This window comes from Podarcis tiliguerta, assembly GCF_965153285.1.
Source record: "Podarcis tiliguerta genome assembly, chromosome: 5".
Taxonomy (NCBI): domain Eukaryota; kingdom Metazoa; phylum Chordata; class Lepidosauria; order Squamata; family Lacertidae; genus Podarcis; species Podarcis tiliguerta.
Window position 1 is genome coordinate 70,223,380 of NC_139538.1, and position 18,105 is coordinate 70,241,484.

The window sequence follows — 18,105 nt, forward strand, 5'->3', positions numbered from 1 at the left end:
ACCTCATCTAGGCCACCTCATTCTAGGTCAGTGCATGTATTCCATAAGCTTACATGTGGCTCTCTTATAGTAAAGGATCGTCTGTGGCCAACTTCAGTAATTCTTGCATAGCTGGTGGGATTTAAACAAGGGATCAGAGTTCCAAATGTATGTGGAAGCCACAATTTGATTAAATCTGGCACAGGATTGTAAAATGTTTCCCCTTTAAGTCAAAGTTTGTACTGCTTGAGCAGGTGAGAGGCCCACAACTATAGCAAACTATAGCAATAAAACAACACAAGGACAGGAGCACTGAGATGATAAATTGCCGTTGTTGTGCTTGTGCTCTATGAATTTTTTTTAACAGTACCGTAATACATGAAAACAAATCAGCTGAGGCATTGGTAATGGTTAGCTTCTTCCCAACACCCATTAAGAGATTTCAGATGGGCAAATTTAGCATATAAATTAAAGCACAAGATGGGTTGGCATTGCCACATTTGAGCAAGAATGCTTATTACTCCTCCTTGGATTCTTACATTTGCCAACTGCTGATGAAGACAACAGATTTTGCAGTTGAAACACTGTGGGGAGGGGGAGGATTTGCTGTATCTGCATCTTGCACATTACTGCAGCAGAAGCGTTGATATGGACGGCTGTACCCTGTAAGTAATGGGAGTAGTGTATGCCAGGTAAGACAAATGGGAGCCTAACATTGGCATAAAGCTACCAAAGCTGTCCAGCATCTGACTTGATTTAGTCTATTTTTGCATTTGTAGGCAGGATTCCATCCTTCTGCATTGACACCCATATGTTTCTGCTCCCTATCTCTTGCGCACATGCGTTCTGTCCAACTCAGAAGTCTGAGCTGGAAAGTTTTGTTTCCAAATGTTACCTAGATATAAAGTGTTTTGTTGGCAGAAGCCTCATTCACGTCAGCGAGGCTTCAAACTTGAACATTCCTTGAAGGGAATCAGGCTCTTCCAGTAGAGCACTTGGAGTTTTGTTTTGCAGTCATTGTGAAATTATTATGAGTTGGGTCACAGCATGTTCTTCACAGTTAGGCCCCATTGGAATCAATGGTGCTCAGGTTTGTTATTATTATTTCAATGGGGCCTAAGTGCAACCAACTTGTTCTGGATCCAGGCCAATGTAATAATGGGTTGTAAGCACTGCAATGTCTGAGTGATAAAAGACAAGGGGAGGAATTCAGCATTGCTCTGTTATGATCCTTCCATCAGTGCAAACATTTCTCCCAAATGGATGGAACAACCTCCTCTGTTCTCATGAGCTGTTCTGGGGGTTATTCCAACCCCTCAGAGCTGATGGGGATAAGGACACAAGGAGAGGAAGTGAGCATATCTGTGCTAGCACAACCTGTTAGCTAGTGCAACTATTTAGTTGAATCTAGCCTATGGAATATTCCAGAATCGATCTGTTTCTTGTATACATCCTCTCACAGCATCTCCATTAGATACAGTATTGATTTGACTAAGGCGTTTTCTTAAACTGTTTTTATAAGCTAACTAAATGAGGTTGGGCACATGAGGCTTCAGAATTAGGGCTGTCCTACTAATTTTGGGTGTCACTTAAGGGCAGTAAATTGTTCTTTATTTATCACTGTTATATTTTTACTTTCAAGAACAGGGAGAGATGCTTGTGGGATTTTCTGCCTTGGGTGTCAAAATAACTTTACTGATGGGAGAGGGGCATTTTCTATTCCAGCTCAATTAGAAAAATGCTTTGGGTTGGTTGGGTCAGAATGGGTTTCAAGCTTTTCTGCATATTACAGCACTTGACATATCAGTAGCAATAATACAGCAAAACAAAACAAAGAAAATGAACAAATCCAGCCAAGAACATTTGTTATGCTAATCTTGACCAGTTGCTAATCTTCAACTGAAGGTATGAGTGCTTGTACTCACCTGGGATTATCACCAAATATGTCTTTGGGTACAGCTGTTGCAGTCCACTACCAAAAATCAAAATAGAGGCAATATTCTCTGACCCTAACCACATGGTAGGAATGCCATGTTTTGAAGAGCAAAAAAGAGCACACATTTGCCAACTTCTACTTTTAACTATGGATCTCTTTGACGACTCTTATTTTATATACCCTTGAAAAAGGGTACATGTCCTGGAAAAAGAGGACATATGGCAATCCTACCTTATCTAGAAGCCCTGTGGCCATGTTGCATGAAGGAATGATGCCACCAGCACCATTTCTGACCAGCTTTGAACTCCCGGCCAAATTGAATGGTTGTTCTTAGGGGGGGAATGCACATGTTATGGGACCATGAGCAATACTTAAACATGTAGCCACAGGCACCCACTTCTGAAGCACCTGCTTTTAGAAGTGGGTCGTACAAAGGTCACTAATCTGTGGAATTACTGACATGGGATACAAGAGAAGACTGAATTTGATTACATCTTAGAAATGAGGTCGTGGGACATTCTATCTACCACTAACGGCACATTTGGGAGAGAACCAATATGGTGTAGTGGACAATATGGTGTTAGACTGTTGGGCTATGACCTAGGAGACCTGGGCTTAACTCTCTACACAACCATGAAGTTCACTGGTGATTTTGGCTCAGTTACAGTCTCTCAGCAAATTTGCTGTGAGAGAAAAAGGAAAGGAGTGAGGACCATGATTTTTATTACTTCAGCTCCTTGGATGAAAGGTGGGATATAAATGGAATAAGAAATACAAATTTAAACCTTTCTTGTTGAACCCTCTCAGACATTTTATTGCACACATGTATTACACCTCCCACTCTCTGCCTGTTTCATAAAACCCCTATAACCTTTTTCTATCTCTTCTATTTCCAGGCATATTTAAGTTGCTGTTAAATTTCATTACATCCTCTTCCTTGCCTCTTTTGATATCCAGATAAGGAGATCTTTTGCTTTGCTTTGCTTGCCAGCTGTGGGCAAAGAACCATCCTCTTCTTCCCTCCCCTCTCTCACTCGGGGAGGTGTTGGCATGGAGGCTTCTCCTCTGTCCCTCAGGCTAGATTAGCAGAGTGACTCCACTGCCGCTGTATCACTTGAGGAACATTTCTTCATCCTGGCTGCCAAAGCACTCCTCAGCAAACAGCTTGGCTGCAGGGCCTATGCTCTGGCAGCAGCGTCTAGAATTAATTTCCACATTGGAAGGAGTTCATCAATCTCATATCTTAAAAAAGAAATCCTAATGTGTTGAAGAATTGGCCGCAAACACCCTCCTGGTGATTTTTCTTATTTTATTCATTTTTTTAAAATCCAGTTTGCTGGATTCTCTGTTGCTTAGAGAAATTCATTTTGAGAATTACTTGATGGCGTCACTTGGTTATCTTCAATAAAGGTAACCTGATGAGATTTTTAAACATGTTGTCTTTAAATATATTGTAGAGGTGTGCATTGGCTCTCTGTGGAGAGGCTGAATAATGAGGCAGATGAGGTGATTCAGGAATCTTCCCTCCCTCTCAAGTTTAAGCTCAATGACATTAACCTTGCCTCCAGTTGGATTAGGGCTCCCATTGTTGCCTCTGAACATTTCGGTATTATACAGCTCCATCTTTTTGTATCCCTCTATATTTTTGTGTATTTCTATGTTTCTCTAGGTTCATGGGCTTAGCAAGAAGAAAGGCTATCCAAAATCTTGCCTGTGGAACATTGAAGAAATCTGTTTTCTTTTCCTTGTTATTTTGTTAAAGTGCAACAACAGAGGGCTTAAAAAAAAAGTTAAAAGCCTTATTCAAGTTTTGTTTTTGAATCCTACTTTTTTGGCTTTAACCGAAAAACAAATAAACAGAGCCTTTCAGAACTCCACAGGCAGCAGTCTAGGCAGCCTCATGTTGTATGATCTGTAAGGCCTTTACTGGAGGATCATGTTGAAGGACACCAAAAAATCAGAAAGTTTTTTAGAATAAGCAAGAATGCACAACACGTGGACATCTTTTAATTATTTCAAGAGAAGAAAGAGCAGTAGTTAGTCCCCCAGCTCGCCCGCCTCCCAAATATGAAACTGATGTGGAAATTGGCCATTTAGTTGAACTATGGTAATAAAGGTATTGCCCTAATATGGATTATGAAGGAATCCCCTAGATCAGTCCCCCCCCCCCCCCCGCAATTTGGCTGGCTTAATCCACTTGGATGCTGGAAAATTTTATTCACTTTGGCTGTAAGGGGGGAAATCCAATTTTTATATTCCCTGTTCTCAGTGGTGCAATTCTGGATAAAGATTTCTGATCCCTGGACTCCTCACATCAGTCAACAGAATCAAATGGTGGTGATAATGAATGATTCTTTTTCTTAAAGGAGTTTGTTAAAAAACCTAGAGATTAAAACACCTCATATTACAAGGGTGCATAAGTGTCATGAACCAGTCATTATTACAAATATTCACATATTGGTTAAAAAAAAGAAAGAAAAAATGATGGAAAGATGAGTCAGAGGCTGATCTCAGTGTGAAGAATGTAGAGGAATATAGAAGAAAATGTGTAGTGTGGGAAGAGAATGTTAAAATAGGAAAATAACCACAGCTGGTCAAATCTAAAGTGAAGCTGTAGAAACTAAAAGTATCATCTCTGGCTGTCTTGTGGCCACAGTATCTTATCATTGCCTAGAACAGTTTTAAAACCATGTGCCTCTTGAATCACCACGCTTTGCTGTTTTCTCTCTTTAAAATACTAATGGTGTTACCCTCTGTGAAAGATTTTTAAACACCCAAATTATGTAGTGTTTTAAAAGTTTATCCAATCTCAGAAGTTCAGAATAGGTGACAGTCTTTTAAAAAAGAAAAACTATAATAATTAAATTCAAACTAAAACACATAACATTTCATATTATGCTTTCAAAAAACTTCTGACTTTTTAAGGGAAATGTTGGGTGGTTTCTCAGAATTTCTATGCATATTTGTGGCCTGAATTTTGCGTGTGAGTGGCAAACTTCGAGAGCCTGTCCTCAGCCAATTTCATATATGTGTGTGAATGAACTCTCTTGTTGGAATCTAGGTAGGCTTGAGAAGTGACTCATTTTTTAAAAAGGGGGGGAGAAAAGGATTTGGTTAATTGACTGCTCAAATACTGTCAAATAATGGTCAAGTATCATTAAGTTTAATACTTACGGGAGTTACCAAAAAACAACAACACCCTAATCAGCTGGTATTGTGAAACAGAGAGATTCAACTTTAAATAAAATGTAAATATTTGTTAATTTGATTATGTTTTATATTGCCCTTGTTCAAAGGGGTCCATAGTGGTTAACATAGTTCCTTCTACCATATTGTTTTCACAATAATCATGTAAGGTAGGTTAGGCTGAAAGACAAGCCTAGCATCCCCCATTGAGCCTCATGACTGAATGAGGATTCTCCCTGGTCCTAGTGCAACACTCTAGCCAATAGGCAGTGGATTTCGCCTCTAATTATTCCTTGTTTTGGACTACCTGAAGTTATAGAAGGTAGCAAATGAGAATAGCTTCACAATGCTGGTTTCCCCTGACTGCTGCAAGGATAGAGACCAGCCAAATATTTGGTCACATAAAAGGCAGTTAATTAATCTGGGGCTTGTCATGATGGAAGGTGTCAGATTTGGAAGCAGTGACATTGTGGCACAGCTGTGGGGGGACGAACCAGTGGATTATACAATCTTAGTTGGTGATATTCTTCCTCTGCCCCAGATAAACGTGGATTGTGACACAGCTTGGCTAGATCCAGCTCTGTAGGTATCAAAACTGCATTAAGGGCATGGGCAGCCATACTGGAATCAGACACAACCTCCTCAGAATACCTGGAGCTACATCACTGAATGATCTTGACCTAATATAATAGCACATGCATGCAGGCACCCTGGAAATTGTGTAGGATAGTAAAGCTCAGTGGGAGCTGGCACAGTGTCAGAAAGAAGATTCTAATTTGCCTAATTATTGCAAGAATAAGGCTGAATTCGAGGCAGGAGGTTGTTGTGATTTAATCTATATGGAACATATGGAATAATATTTGCAAAATCTGCCAAAACAGCCTAATTAGCCTCTAATGGGTTTTCTTTCCTTGGTCCTATACCAATCCTAACCCTATGGCCACATCACAAATGACAAATTTATTTCACCAATATTACTTCCATGCCAGATTGAGTCCTCAGGCTGCTGCTGATCTGCATTCTAAAGGCTCAGTTTGTGTTGTGTTGCTTTTATTTGAATGCCATAAAAAGTTGCAAAATGTTCATTTGAATACCTTGCACAGACTGCACATACCTTTATCAACAAATACTCGATTTTCTTCTGCACAATATGAAGGGGCAACTGGGTAACATTGCAAAATCAAAACAGGAAAGAGATGTGCAGCCTCAATTGATATATGTTTACTCAGAAGTAAATTCCACTGAATTAAATGGGATTATAGGATTACAGTAAGGGGTTATAGGATTGTGGTATAGGAAATGCATTTGAGGCATATCATTCCAGGAGACAATACTAGGATTGATAGTTAAAAGAGAGATGTCTATTGACCAAAAAGAAATAGGTTATTGGATTGTTTACAGAGTATCAATACAAAGAAGGAGATGCATAAGGTGGTGTTCCAGGCAGTAATAAGATCTGCATTATGAAGACTTTGGTTCTGTGAACGCTAGGGAGCTGGCCCCACTGAACACAATGATATGCATTTTTTTTAGTAAACGTGTGTAGGATTGCACAGTAACACAGAAATAGAAACAAAATGCAAGTTGATAAGCCAAATGCTCATGGTGTATTTTAGGCTGAAACAGCCAATACAGGACTGAACCTGACTCCAGGGTCGCAGCTGTGGAATTCCGGTTCCAAGAGCATCATAAGCAACTCCTGCAAACTCCTAGTCAGCCCCTGGGCTAACAGTTGTGCCTTTGTCTTCATTGCATATGTATCTCTCGAGTGGGATATTGAATGTGATGAACCAAGATTGCTCTAGGCAAATTATATAACATATACTAGCAAGCTACCGTAGCCTGTCCTTTCACTTTATGTGCAAGTAGGTTGTTAAATTGTTCACCAAGGAAATACCAAATGTTTTTTTAAATAAGGAGTTTTGTGTACAGGTTGGCTCAAGAGCCTCACAGTCCGTTATTTCAAAACCAGTTAAGTGGATCAAGAATGCAAGTGTTTTTGAAATCTCCTCCTGAAGCTACAGGGGAAATAGCATTTTTTGTTTCTCTCCCACCCCCTCCACCCACTCTCACTCTCTCTTTCTTTATTTGCAAACAAATTTCTAGATTTCTAGAATATGGATTCCAGCGTTTTCCTGAAAAAGCCCAAGCTCTCTAAACCTCTTCCAAAAGCCACTCATCATTTCACAACAACCTTGTTGTGTGCTGTTGCCCCTCACTCAAGAGTGTATGGATCAGTGTGGTCTCCCTAAAAGCATGGGTAACCCCCTGCTGCTCCATGATCTATCATTTGCAAGTCACTCTAGTGCAGAGATGGGGAACTTGTGGTCCTCCAGTTCTTGCTAGACTACTCATCCATATGCTGAGTTGGTGTTCAACAGCACTTGGAGGGCCAAACATTCCTCATTCCTGCTCTAGTAAAGGTAAAGGGACCCCTGACCATTAGGTCCAGTCGTGACCGACTCTGGGATTGAGGAGCTCATCTCGCTTTATTGGCCGAGGGAGCTGGCGTACAGCTTCCGGGTCATGTGGCCAGTATGACTAAGCTGCTTCTGGCGAATCAGAGCAGCGCACAGAAACGCCGTTTACCTTCCCGCCAGAGCGGTACCTATTTATCTACTTGCACTTTGACGTGCTTTCGAACTGCTAGGTTGGCAGGAGCAGGGACCGAGCAATGGGAGCTCATCCCTCATTTTGGGAGGCGGGGGGAACCCAGTCAGTAAACATCAAATGATCACCAGGGCTAACTGCCCAGGTTGGTCCTACTAGGGCCAGCAAAGGGAAGAGTTTAAATGTGGAGTCTCAGAAGGGTTTCTTCATAAAAAAGGAAAGGGGAAAGGGAATGGAGGATCAGGCTAATTCAAGCAGCATGTTTCTCTTCATATAAATTGTAACTGGAGGCAATTTCATATTATGTTGTTATAAATGCTGAGAAACTGAAACACACTTCAGATGTAATTTGACCCAAAGTGCACAAAGAGATAGAATAGCATCAGTTGCCTCTCTTGGCCAGAGTCCATTCCTACCTCCTCAAGTGTGAGCAACAAGCATTTCCTTCCATGGAAACAAAGTGTTGTGACAATTTTCACCCCCAGCTTCATATCCTTATTTATTTATTTTGTTTAAAGGAGAATGAGAGTGATGTAATTGTGAAAGGGTAAGACATGGGCCACATTCCCATTCAGCCATGAAGCTCACTGGGGGATTGGGGGCCAGTCACCAGCTTCCAGTGTAACCTACCCCATAGGGTTGCTGTGAAGATAAATAAGGAAAGAAGGAATGCCATGTTCTCTACCTCAGGTTCTTTGGAGGAAAAGTGGGATATGAATGTAATAAATAAGTAAGAGTGTTTCTGAACCACATTGGGTTGTATTCAATGTAGTGCTAAGGTGAATACTTTGTCATTACAAGGATTTCTCCTGGTGCAACAAAATGTTCTCCCCCTCTCCTCCCCACACTCCCCTAAATTGTTTCTAAGTTTCCCCCCAACCCTCTCGAGCAGATTTGGGGATGGTGCAGGGCACACATGGGGAGAGAAGAGAGGGGGAAATCCCCTTGCACTGGGGCAGAAAGTTAGTTCTGCTTAATATTAAAAAATTCCTAAGAGTACAAAAATACAACATGAAAACAATAACATATTTATCATAAAAACAAATGTACAACATAAACCCAGTAAAACAGCATTTTAATTAACATTATAATTATGCATTAAATTATTCTTTTTTAAAAAAACACAACAACAATGTAGTCATACCTCTTGTTACGTTCAGTTCAGGTTGCGTCCCACGGTGACCCGGAAGTACCGGAAAGGGTTACTTCCGGGTTTTGCCGCTTGTGCATGTGCAGACATGCAAAATGATGTCACGCGCATACGCAGAAGCAGCGAATTGTGACCCGCGCGTGCGCAGACGCGGGTTGCGTTCCTTTCAGGTTGTGAACGGGGCTCCAGAATGGATCCCATTTGCAACGAGAGGTACCACTGTACTGCTGTATTCAGCGTCTTCCCAGGAGCAGGTTCTCATGCAGTGCAAGGCCCTGCAGTAGCAAAGAGCGGCAGAAAAGTATTCTGCATCTCGCCCTTTGGATTTTAGCCCTCAGTTTGAGGGGTTTGCTTTGTTTTTTGTTTTTGATCTTCAGAGAAACCACTTTAGTGAAAACTAAGAAAATGGATTGCATTAGGTTTGATGAAGAGACAGGTTGCCTGTACCTGTTTTAATTATGAAAAAGGTGTGTTGGCCCAGGGACATATTGAATTTGAAGGGGGAGATAGATGGTGGCTAAGGCTGGCATTAGCGTGCAGTGCTCTTTTGTACCTGCCATGCCTACTATGAAGCATTTTTCAAAATGTGTGTAGAATGTCAAAGACAAATTTCTACCAGGTGGATACGCTAAGTATGTGTCCCTGTAAGGATGCCCTCCTACTAATCTCTTAAATCTTCTGGTTTGATGTTTTGCTGCAAAGAACCATATTATATTGCTTTCAGCAGCACTGGTGCATTCTCCTGGAAGTTTAAGTCACCTCTTCAGAGATATCGCCCTAGTGTTTTGTTTAAGGGGCTTCAGTGACAGTGGAATGATTTCAAAGAGTGAAATGCTAAACTGGCAAAAACAAAGGATGCTTTTCTATTAGTTAATGCTTATATAACTTTGAATTATTTATACACTAAGATGAAAAAAGAACGTTTATTTACATGGTGCAGGATTGCAGTGTATGAGCACAATTTAGCCCTTAATTAGGAAGCTAAACAATAAAAATCAGTTTTGTTTTCGTTATTGAATTGACTCCGTATAAAGAGGACACAAACCAAGTAGAGTTTGGATTTTACATTGGCCTCAAAACTGCCTGCCATGAGGCTGAGATGCAAAACTGTCTGGCAATGTAAGACAAAGGGTATGGGGAAAGCATGGCAATTCGTATCCCTTTACGTCATGTGGTCAACTTATCCTCTCTTTGTGCTGGGACTGTATACCCCTGAATCCTGTTTGGGTCAGACACTGGGGGGGGGGGGGTCTTGCCTTTGTGCCTTAGGAACGTTCCAGGGGCACCTGGCCTGCCTGGAAAGAATATGCTGGGACAACCGCATGCATTGCAGGGGGTTGGACTAGATGACCCTTGGAGTCCCTTCCAACTCTGAAATTTTATGATTTTAGGATTCTAACTGGCATTGCAAACACATCAGGCAGCACTGTGACAGTGGGGCAACTTGTGCTGAAGCTGAAGGCCCATAATATCTGGGGCATCATGTTTTTCTGATCACCTAAAGCTTTCCAGGCTGTTTCACAAATTGTGCTCAGCATTGGCAGACTATGAAGGTTGGCATCCTATCATATCTGGGGTAGTACCAACATTCCTGTGTACAAACATTTAAACTGATTGCTCTGATAGAAGAAATGGCCACCTATAGAAAAAAGGAACTTGTTACCTTTTGCAAGGTGGAAAATAGAATTTGTGTGTGAGAGAATGATATAGCAATATTGTTCTATTTAGCAGTTCTGTTTAATTGTACAATAATATTTGAACTAAAATAATACATATATTGCATGTGACTAAGAAACATTTGAATAATGACTCACATTTTATTCAGGTGTTCTTTTTCAAAAGAGAAAGGAAGAAAAAAATAAAACCAACCTGGTTTTTTACAAAAAGTATTTTAGCTGCCTTCAAATCTCAGGCTTTCCCAACACTTGGAGTAGCTCCTTTTATATATTCAGGGCCATATGAGATTTCTTTTTGTGTTATATATTTGTTTAATAATGCGAATCATAAATGCCTGTGTAATGCAGAATATGGTTTAGTAGCTTTTAATTTTTGACCATTTTTCTTTATTATTTGTTCTGTTTGTCAAAGGCAGCTTTAGTATGAAAAAAAACCCTCTATTAGAAACGCAAGATTTACCTTCAAACCTAATAACTTTTTGAAACTGATTTAGATTTCTGTGTTTTAATGAACCGTTAACTTGAAAAGTATCTGAATAATGGATATTCCCTAAAAGAAAATGTATTTGTTTTGAGGACTGATGTCTTGGTATATTTTAAAGCTGGAAGCAATTTAATGCAATGGAAATTCAGGGAGCCTTCCTTACTCAACAAGAAAACAATTCTATATAGAATTTAAAAAAAGATATGCAAAACTACATGTTTGATTTGATACCATGGTCATGAGGGCAAAGGATATGATGCTTGTGTCTATCTGCTAGTCTTCCATTTGAGACCCTCTGACGCTGTTTCCTGTCTCACCGTAACAGAATTTAAAATCATCAGGAAGGTTAGCATATGCACAATATTTCTATGTGGTGTGAAAACTGAGACTTTTGTGTTGTAGAGCTTGGAAAGCTGAAATGTCGTTAAATACTTTTCTGCCTGATTTTAGGGTATTTTACCAAAAAAAGTGTGCATTTTCTTTTCCTGTAGGTTATCAACGCTGCTTTAGCTCTTGCGGCCAAACCCAAAAGCCAGGTGGTGAGAAACAACATGGAAATGTATAAAAACACATGGGAGAACCACATACATGTGCTCACTGAAGCTGTGGATGACATTACAAGCATTGATGACTTTCTTGCTGTATCAGGTGTGCTGCTTTTGATTTCATCTTTTCCCGTTGAGATACCTTTCGCTCTCCCTCTTTTTTTTTTTAATGATTATCTGAGAAACGACACAATCCCTTAGGAAGCTGCATTATATCATCCAGCCTCCAGTATCTAGCCAGGTGTGAAATTAGTGTGAGGGAAAGTGAATATGAAGACAGAGGAATGCAATTGCTGCCAGTCCCTGTAGGAGTTTGCAAAAGACAGCAGAGGCTCGTTGCTCCCTTCACCTCATCCTCGGCTACAGCAAAAACACTGTACAGCTTGAAGCATGCAACCCACCAGTGGGATAGCCTTCAATGAAAATTAGTAGCATTTCTAGGCAGGCTTTGAAAGGTTCACATTTTACTCCTACTAAGATAAAAAGCTAATTAGTGGACTCAACTCACACTTGGGTTTTCAGGGGAAAGTAATTATAATTGTATGTGATTGAAAAGATGTTCTGAAATGCTTACTTGGCCATAAGGCACATCTAGCAGCAAAGGGGTGTAGCGTGTTTCACAAACGTCAATAGAAACTGCTGAAATAATATCTAAGAACAGCAAGATTGAGAAGAAACCATTAATATTCAGGACAAATTCAGGGAGTCAAGACACTCCAGCCAATTTGGGAATTAATGGCTGGGTTCACCCATGGCTTCCCATGTCAATTACACACTTCATGGTGCTCAGGAGACCAAACTCCTGGGTTTATGCGCTGTGAATCGAATCTTCAATGTGAACTTGGGCTTTGACACATAAATGCCCACATGAGATCCCATTTGTGGGATCTTTCACAGTCATAAAAAGATGTTGAATAGTGTCATGTTTAAGGAGGGGTTGTGTGTCATGGTTGGGAAAGCAAACAGATACAAGTTGGTAGAAATATTTCAGTTCTCACTGTAGCCTTTTTAGAACCATTGTCATTTCTGACATCAGATTCAAAAATGGCTTTGAATTTTGGACCTCTTTTTCTCCTTGTGGATTCATTGTTTGTCCTTCACACAGATTTGTCTTTGAAAAAAGCTGTTTGTGAGCTGGCTTCTAATTATCAGGTGTGCTAGGCTTGTGTAGCTGTCAGATGTTGGTGTGTTTTTTGGTGGAAGCTCTATGCATGAAGTCTGGTATATGCTCTGGAGAGGATTGCCATATTTGAATGCCAGAAAAATTTTCTCTTGTCCTATGTCAATGACTAGTAACCCTGGGAATGTGCCGCATTCCTCTGAAGTGTGTACCATGATTTGGCTCTTTAGCTATTTCTGTGCTTTTGACTAACCTTATCACTATTTTATCCTATCTATCTATCATCTATCTATCATCTATCTATCATCTATCTATCTATCTATCATCTATCTATCTATCATCTAATGGGCTAATATGAGTATCTTGCTTACTCTGTCTAGCATCTTAAACTTTATCAGATCTTAACCTTTCTGATAAAGGGGTGGCATTCTGTTTTAACTGTGTTGACTTTGGGAAGCCAGTTTTTGAACAAGTCTTCCTTGTACCATTCATCATTAAACCCAATCAAATACTTTGGGGTTTTTTAACTCCTTCACTGCTTGAATATCCTTCACCACCCCCACCATCAGTCACAGACAGATTTGAGAGGGGTTCAAAATTTAAAAAGAAAAGAAATCTAAGACCAGTATGGTGCAGAGAGGCCTGCCATTTGTGCCATACTTTGTTGCAAAAAAAGATACAGGGAACTGCTCTTGGGTTTGAAATCATTCTAGCGTAGCTGTCTAACACTCCTTTTCACACTACTTTAGAGTATTCACCATTGTTTGTAATGTTATGAACCGTGAGGGGAGACACTCCTGCCTTCTAAACTCAATAAATGAATGAATGCTAGAATTTAGCTAATATCTGGGATAGGAAGGGGGAAAATAAAAGCTGCAGGACTGTGCCAGACAACGAATGCTTGGGTTAGCTTATTCAAATCAGCCTGGCTGGAATAGCTAAGTGCAGAGACATTGGAGGTAGAGGTAAAGGACCCCTGGATGATTACCGTATTTTTCGTCCCATAGACCGCACCGGCCCGTAGGACGCACCTAGTTTTTTGGGGGGGAAATAAAGGAAATTCCCCCCCCCTTTATTTCCCCCCCCCAAACCAGGTTGGGGAATCCAAACCAGGTCGGGGAACAGCAGTATGGCGGCGCTGCACCTCCCCGCTGTCCCCCGAGCTTGTTGGGCTGCCCGATGTCTGCCCGAAGCGCGGGGCGCTCTGCTTCAGCGCTCCCCATGCTCCGTGCAGCAGGCTGCTATCTGCAGCCTAGGGAGCCCTGTGGGAACTCCCGCAGGGCTCCCCAGGCTGCGGATGTCTGCCCAGCACGCGGGGCGCTCTGCTTCAGGGCACCTGCACGCCAGGCAGCAGGCTGCTATCCGCAGCCTAGGGAGCCCTGCGGGAACTCCAGTGGGCTCCCCAGGCTTGCTGATAGCTTCCTGAAGCCTGGAGAGCGAGAGGGGTCGGTGTGCACCGACCCCTCTCGCTATCCAAGCTTCAGCAAAAGCCTGTATTTGCCCCATAGGACGCACACAGATTTCCCCTTCATTTTTGGAGGGGAAAAAGTACGTCCTATAGGGCAAAAAATACGGTAAGTCCCGTCAAAGGCGACTATGAGGTGCGGCGCTCATCTCTCTTGAGGTGAGAGAGCCAGTGTTTGTCCACAGACAGCTTTCCAAGTCATGTGGCCAGCATGACGAAATTGCTTCTGGTGCAGTGGAGACATTGAGTGGCAATGGGGAACAACTAAGAGCCTTTGGCAGCGCAAAATAACTGTCCACCTGCCCCCCTCATATTTTGGATTAGAGGTATACTGGTGTCAGAAGGGAAATAGACAGCTAAGTGATGGGCTGTAATGGAGTACAGATAAAGAGACACGACTGACAACCATGAGAGAAACAGAAGGAGTTTTGTGGGATGTAGTTCCTTAATGGTAGATCCTTCTGAAGATCTTGCTTATATATTTATACTGAGCACCCTTTTGCAGATGTGAAAGCTTTAAATACAAGCTAGGATGCTCTGGTTTCTGTAAAGGGTATTGGATTCTACACTCTGTATGCTGATGCTGTGTGCGTGGCATTTCGGATTGCTAGCATTTCTGCCGGTCATATGGGGCACCTGCAAGACTGGGGAAAAGAAGTAATTGCCACTTCATCCCCTTTAGTCTCCTCAGATACCTCTTGGGTCCCTATTAGTTTTCAAAGGCTATGCGCAACAGCACCTCTTGTATATTGAACTGGCATTAGATTTGTAGAGATAAATGGGTCATAAAGCCACCTTTGTGTCTCCTATTCCTTGAATATTATTTACCAGCAGCAAAAACACAGGCCTTTATATGGAGTCTGGTTTTATGGTTTTATCTATAGCTATCTAGCACTCAGTTGCAACTGGTTGAACAATAAATAAATGTATAATTAAAAGTTTACCAGCAATAGTGTGTGTGTGTGTGTGTGTGTGTACAGCCTGTACACACACTTATGCTATGGTATATTTTGAAGTGCTTCCTAAATTGAACAAATATACTGTGCCAAATTCACATTTTTAAAGAGAGATATGCATATTAATCTTGGAAAACGTATTCTAAAATAGTGTTCACTAAAAATGTATTCAGTGTAAATTCACATTCAGTGGTGGTTTTCTGCAGTCTTTCTTCAGCAATTAAGGAGGGGATGCGAACTGGCTCTCTTATTCATCTTGTATTGAGCCTGATTCTGCTTTATCTTCACAAAGAATGGCTCAACCTTTTAATGGTATTTCTGCGGAAAGCCCTCTCATTTTAGTGAGCAGCTGTGATGTTTCGTTAACTGTTAGTTAATCACGTGTGTGCTTGCCCTGCTCTGAGCTAATTGTGATGAAATGCAACTACAAATTATCCAAATTGTCTTAAGGCACCCAGTAACTTGACTTGTGTGAAGCAACAAATGAGAAACAGCAACCATTCTGTTCCGGGTAACACAAATTTATGGGGCCTAGGAAGAGCGCGAAGATATGATGGTTTGGCTAAAAATTCCACACCATGTGACACACCATGTGACTTGCTTCTTCCTGCTGGACAGCAGGAGGGAGCTTCATTTTCAGCATACTCTAAGCAACCCTCTGCTAATAGTGAACTCAAGTGGCAGAGTCAAACTAGATCAACTAAGAAACAAGAGGGTGAACAGGAGAAATTTGCCCTTTGCAGAAGTACAAGAAAATCTTTCAAAAATAAAATCTAAGGGCTCACCCCCCGCCTCCCAATGAAATAATTCAATGAGGACCGAGAATACTCAGTAGCCACTAAATGTTGAGTGTTAGTAGTGAGGAACAGAGGCATACTCAGGTTCCCTTGTATCCTTTGCAAGGATCTGTATTGGTGCCTCCAAAGCCATGGAAGTCAACAACCAAACTGGCAGGTGAGATAGGGCTCCTGTCCTAGAAGCATGTCTCACTGGCGCTGCTAGTTGGAGGAGGAAGGCTTGATTTTTCCAGGTGTTGCGAGCAGTGCCAGAGAGCCCAGTCGAACCTTGGTCTGTCCATCCTCATTAGGGGCAAAGAGCAACCCGCCTTCCCCCACTTCCCTTCACGGTTCTTTCACCCCTTCACTTCAGTGGGGCAAGTTGCCCAGGGTGGTGCAGTGCCAGTGCCTGCCAGTGCACCTCCCAGGTTCCTTCTTCCTCCTCCTCTCACGCTGATGCTGCAATGCAGGTAGTTAAGCTGCCTCATCGTTACAGGGCATATACAGAGAGAGGGGGTAGGAGGGTGGGAACGTGTCAGTGGCTGCTATTACTTCAAAGATGGCTGCACTGAAGACAAGTACTGCCTCCTGCTGCTGCTACCTGGCGGGGGGGGGGGAGAGAGCTGACAGGAGCAATGATCTGTAGGGAAACTCTGGCCTCTGGCCAGGTTGGGGGCAGTCAAACCTGAAGGAGAGAGAGAGGGTGTGGATTCACACACCCCTTTTGCCCTCACATGCATTGATAAGCGGCACGATTTTCACATGCACCCTGAGTCTGCCTGCACCCAGGTCCCTGGTGAGGAATAGAAAATGGGGGGTTGGAATGGAAGAGAACATGGCTGTCTAGCTGCAACAGGAACGATCCTATTAGGAAGTGAGTACACACTGAAACATTTTGTTTCAGGCTCCGCCTTCTAAAGCTTACAGTGTGTGGCCATCCATAAATTGTTGTATTTTAAATCCCATCAGGCTTGTGGACTGGAGTTGATGGGAGCCTGGACACAACACAGGGAGGGCAACAGGTTCCCAACACTTGTTTTAGGTTATTTCCCTGCACTTGACCCCTGAAGAGAAGAGAAATAAACATCAGTGCACCTTGGTAGTGCTAATGTTGAACTGTTACTGTATACAACATTCTTTTCCCACTCAACACTATATTTGCATGATGTCCAAATACTATTTCACATCCATCCCAGTTAATGAAGCATCCTATTTTTGGTTTGCCTTTCATTTAAGAATTGGAGAGCATGGTTTGTGCTGAAATTATGAATAATTGCGTCACCAGAGACCTTTAACTGTTCCAGCTGAGTGTACTTATCCATTTTCTTCAAGACTCTTCTTGTCCAGAATCTCTCTACAAAAATTGGATATAACCAGCGGCAATATTCACATATTTTTTTATCCTGGAAAAGGCTCCAGGTATCAATACAAAATAAGAACCTTAGAGCAAGTTTTAGTTTGGTTCTAAACAAGCCCCTATGGGAGCAAATTTTGAAAAGGCCTATTTTTCCAGTAATTTAAGACAGTTTGGAGTTCTGTGCAGCTCCTGATCTCCATCTTGCCCACTCCTAATGTTTTTACAAAAGTTTAAGCCTTCTGCTGAAAGTACTTTGTGTTCCTCTAAAATACCCACTTTGTGTTCCTTTAAAACATCTGTTTTTGCTTGTCAGATAGAGAGCTGTTTTGCACATATTGTGCAAAATATGCTTTTCGTATGTTCAAAATGTCATCCCTTCAAGCCATATTTTGGCAATGGAACATACTTAAGGGCCTTTAATGACTAGTGGAGACTAGCTGTTTGAATTTGTGATATACCATCTCTGCTTAGGTAGGGGCTGAAGGAAACAATTGTGCATTTTAAGTTTCTAGGTTTTGTTCTTGGCTAGCTTCCAAGCACGAGATTTGTGATTCCTTAAATTGTTTGTTATTGCTTTGGGGAGCTGATTGAGTTCTGAAGACAAGCCCTGTCTGTCTGGTTGTTGGTATGGTCCCCTCTGCTCAACATGTATATTTGTAAAAAACAGATACTACAAAAACAGTGTGAGTCTTTGCCTTACAAGGGAACTGGCTCTATAAAAAGCTGCCCTTGAAATATCCTATCACTTGAGGAAATGCAAAATGAAAAACAATATGAACAGTTTAAAAGTCTTCTATGACAAGTAATAAATAGTACGGCTCTGATGATTTGAAAGAAACATGCTGTGGGTGAGGACTTAAGAATA

The 18,105-nt window shown here is 41.6% G+C and overlaps 1 protein-coding gene across 10 annotated transcripts in view; it reads left to right on the forward strand.

Annotated features, from left to right (window-relative positions):
- The window catches only part of CTNNA3 (catenin alpha 3), a 528,228-nt gene that overhangs the window by 356,665 nt on the left and 153,458 nt on the right, over positions 1-18,105 (forward strand). For 9 of the 10 annotated variants that reach the window (XR_014511017.1, XR_014511018.1, XM_083439958.1 and 6 more), the window contains one exon: positions 11,513-11,669. The exons of the other annotated variant lie outside the window; for it this stretch is intronic. Coding sequence is in view for 7 of the 9 variants with exons in the window: in XM_083439958.1 (XP_083296084.1) it covers positions 11,513-11,669 (157 nt within the window). In the remaining 2 variants the exon portion in view is untranslated. The remainder of the gene's footprint in view (positions 1-11,512; positions 11,670-18,105) is intronic. 10 annotated transcript variants of the gene reach the window in all.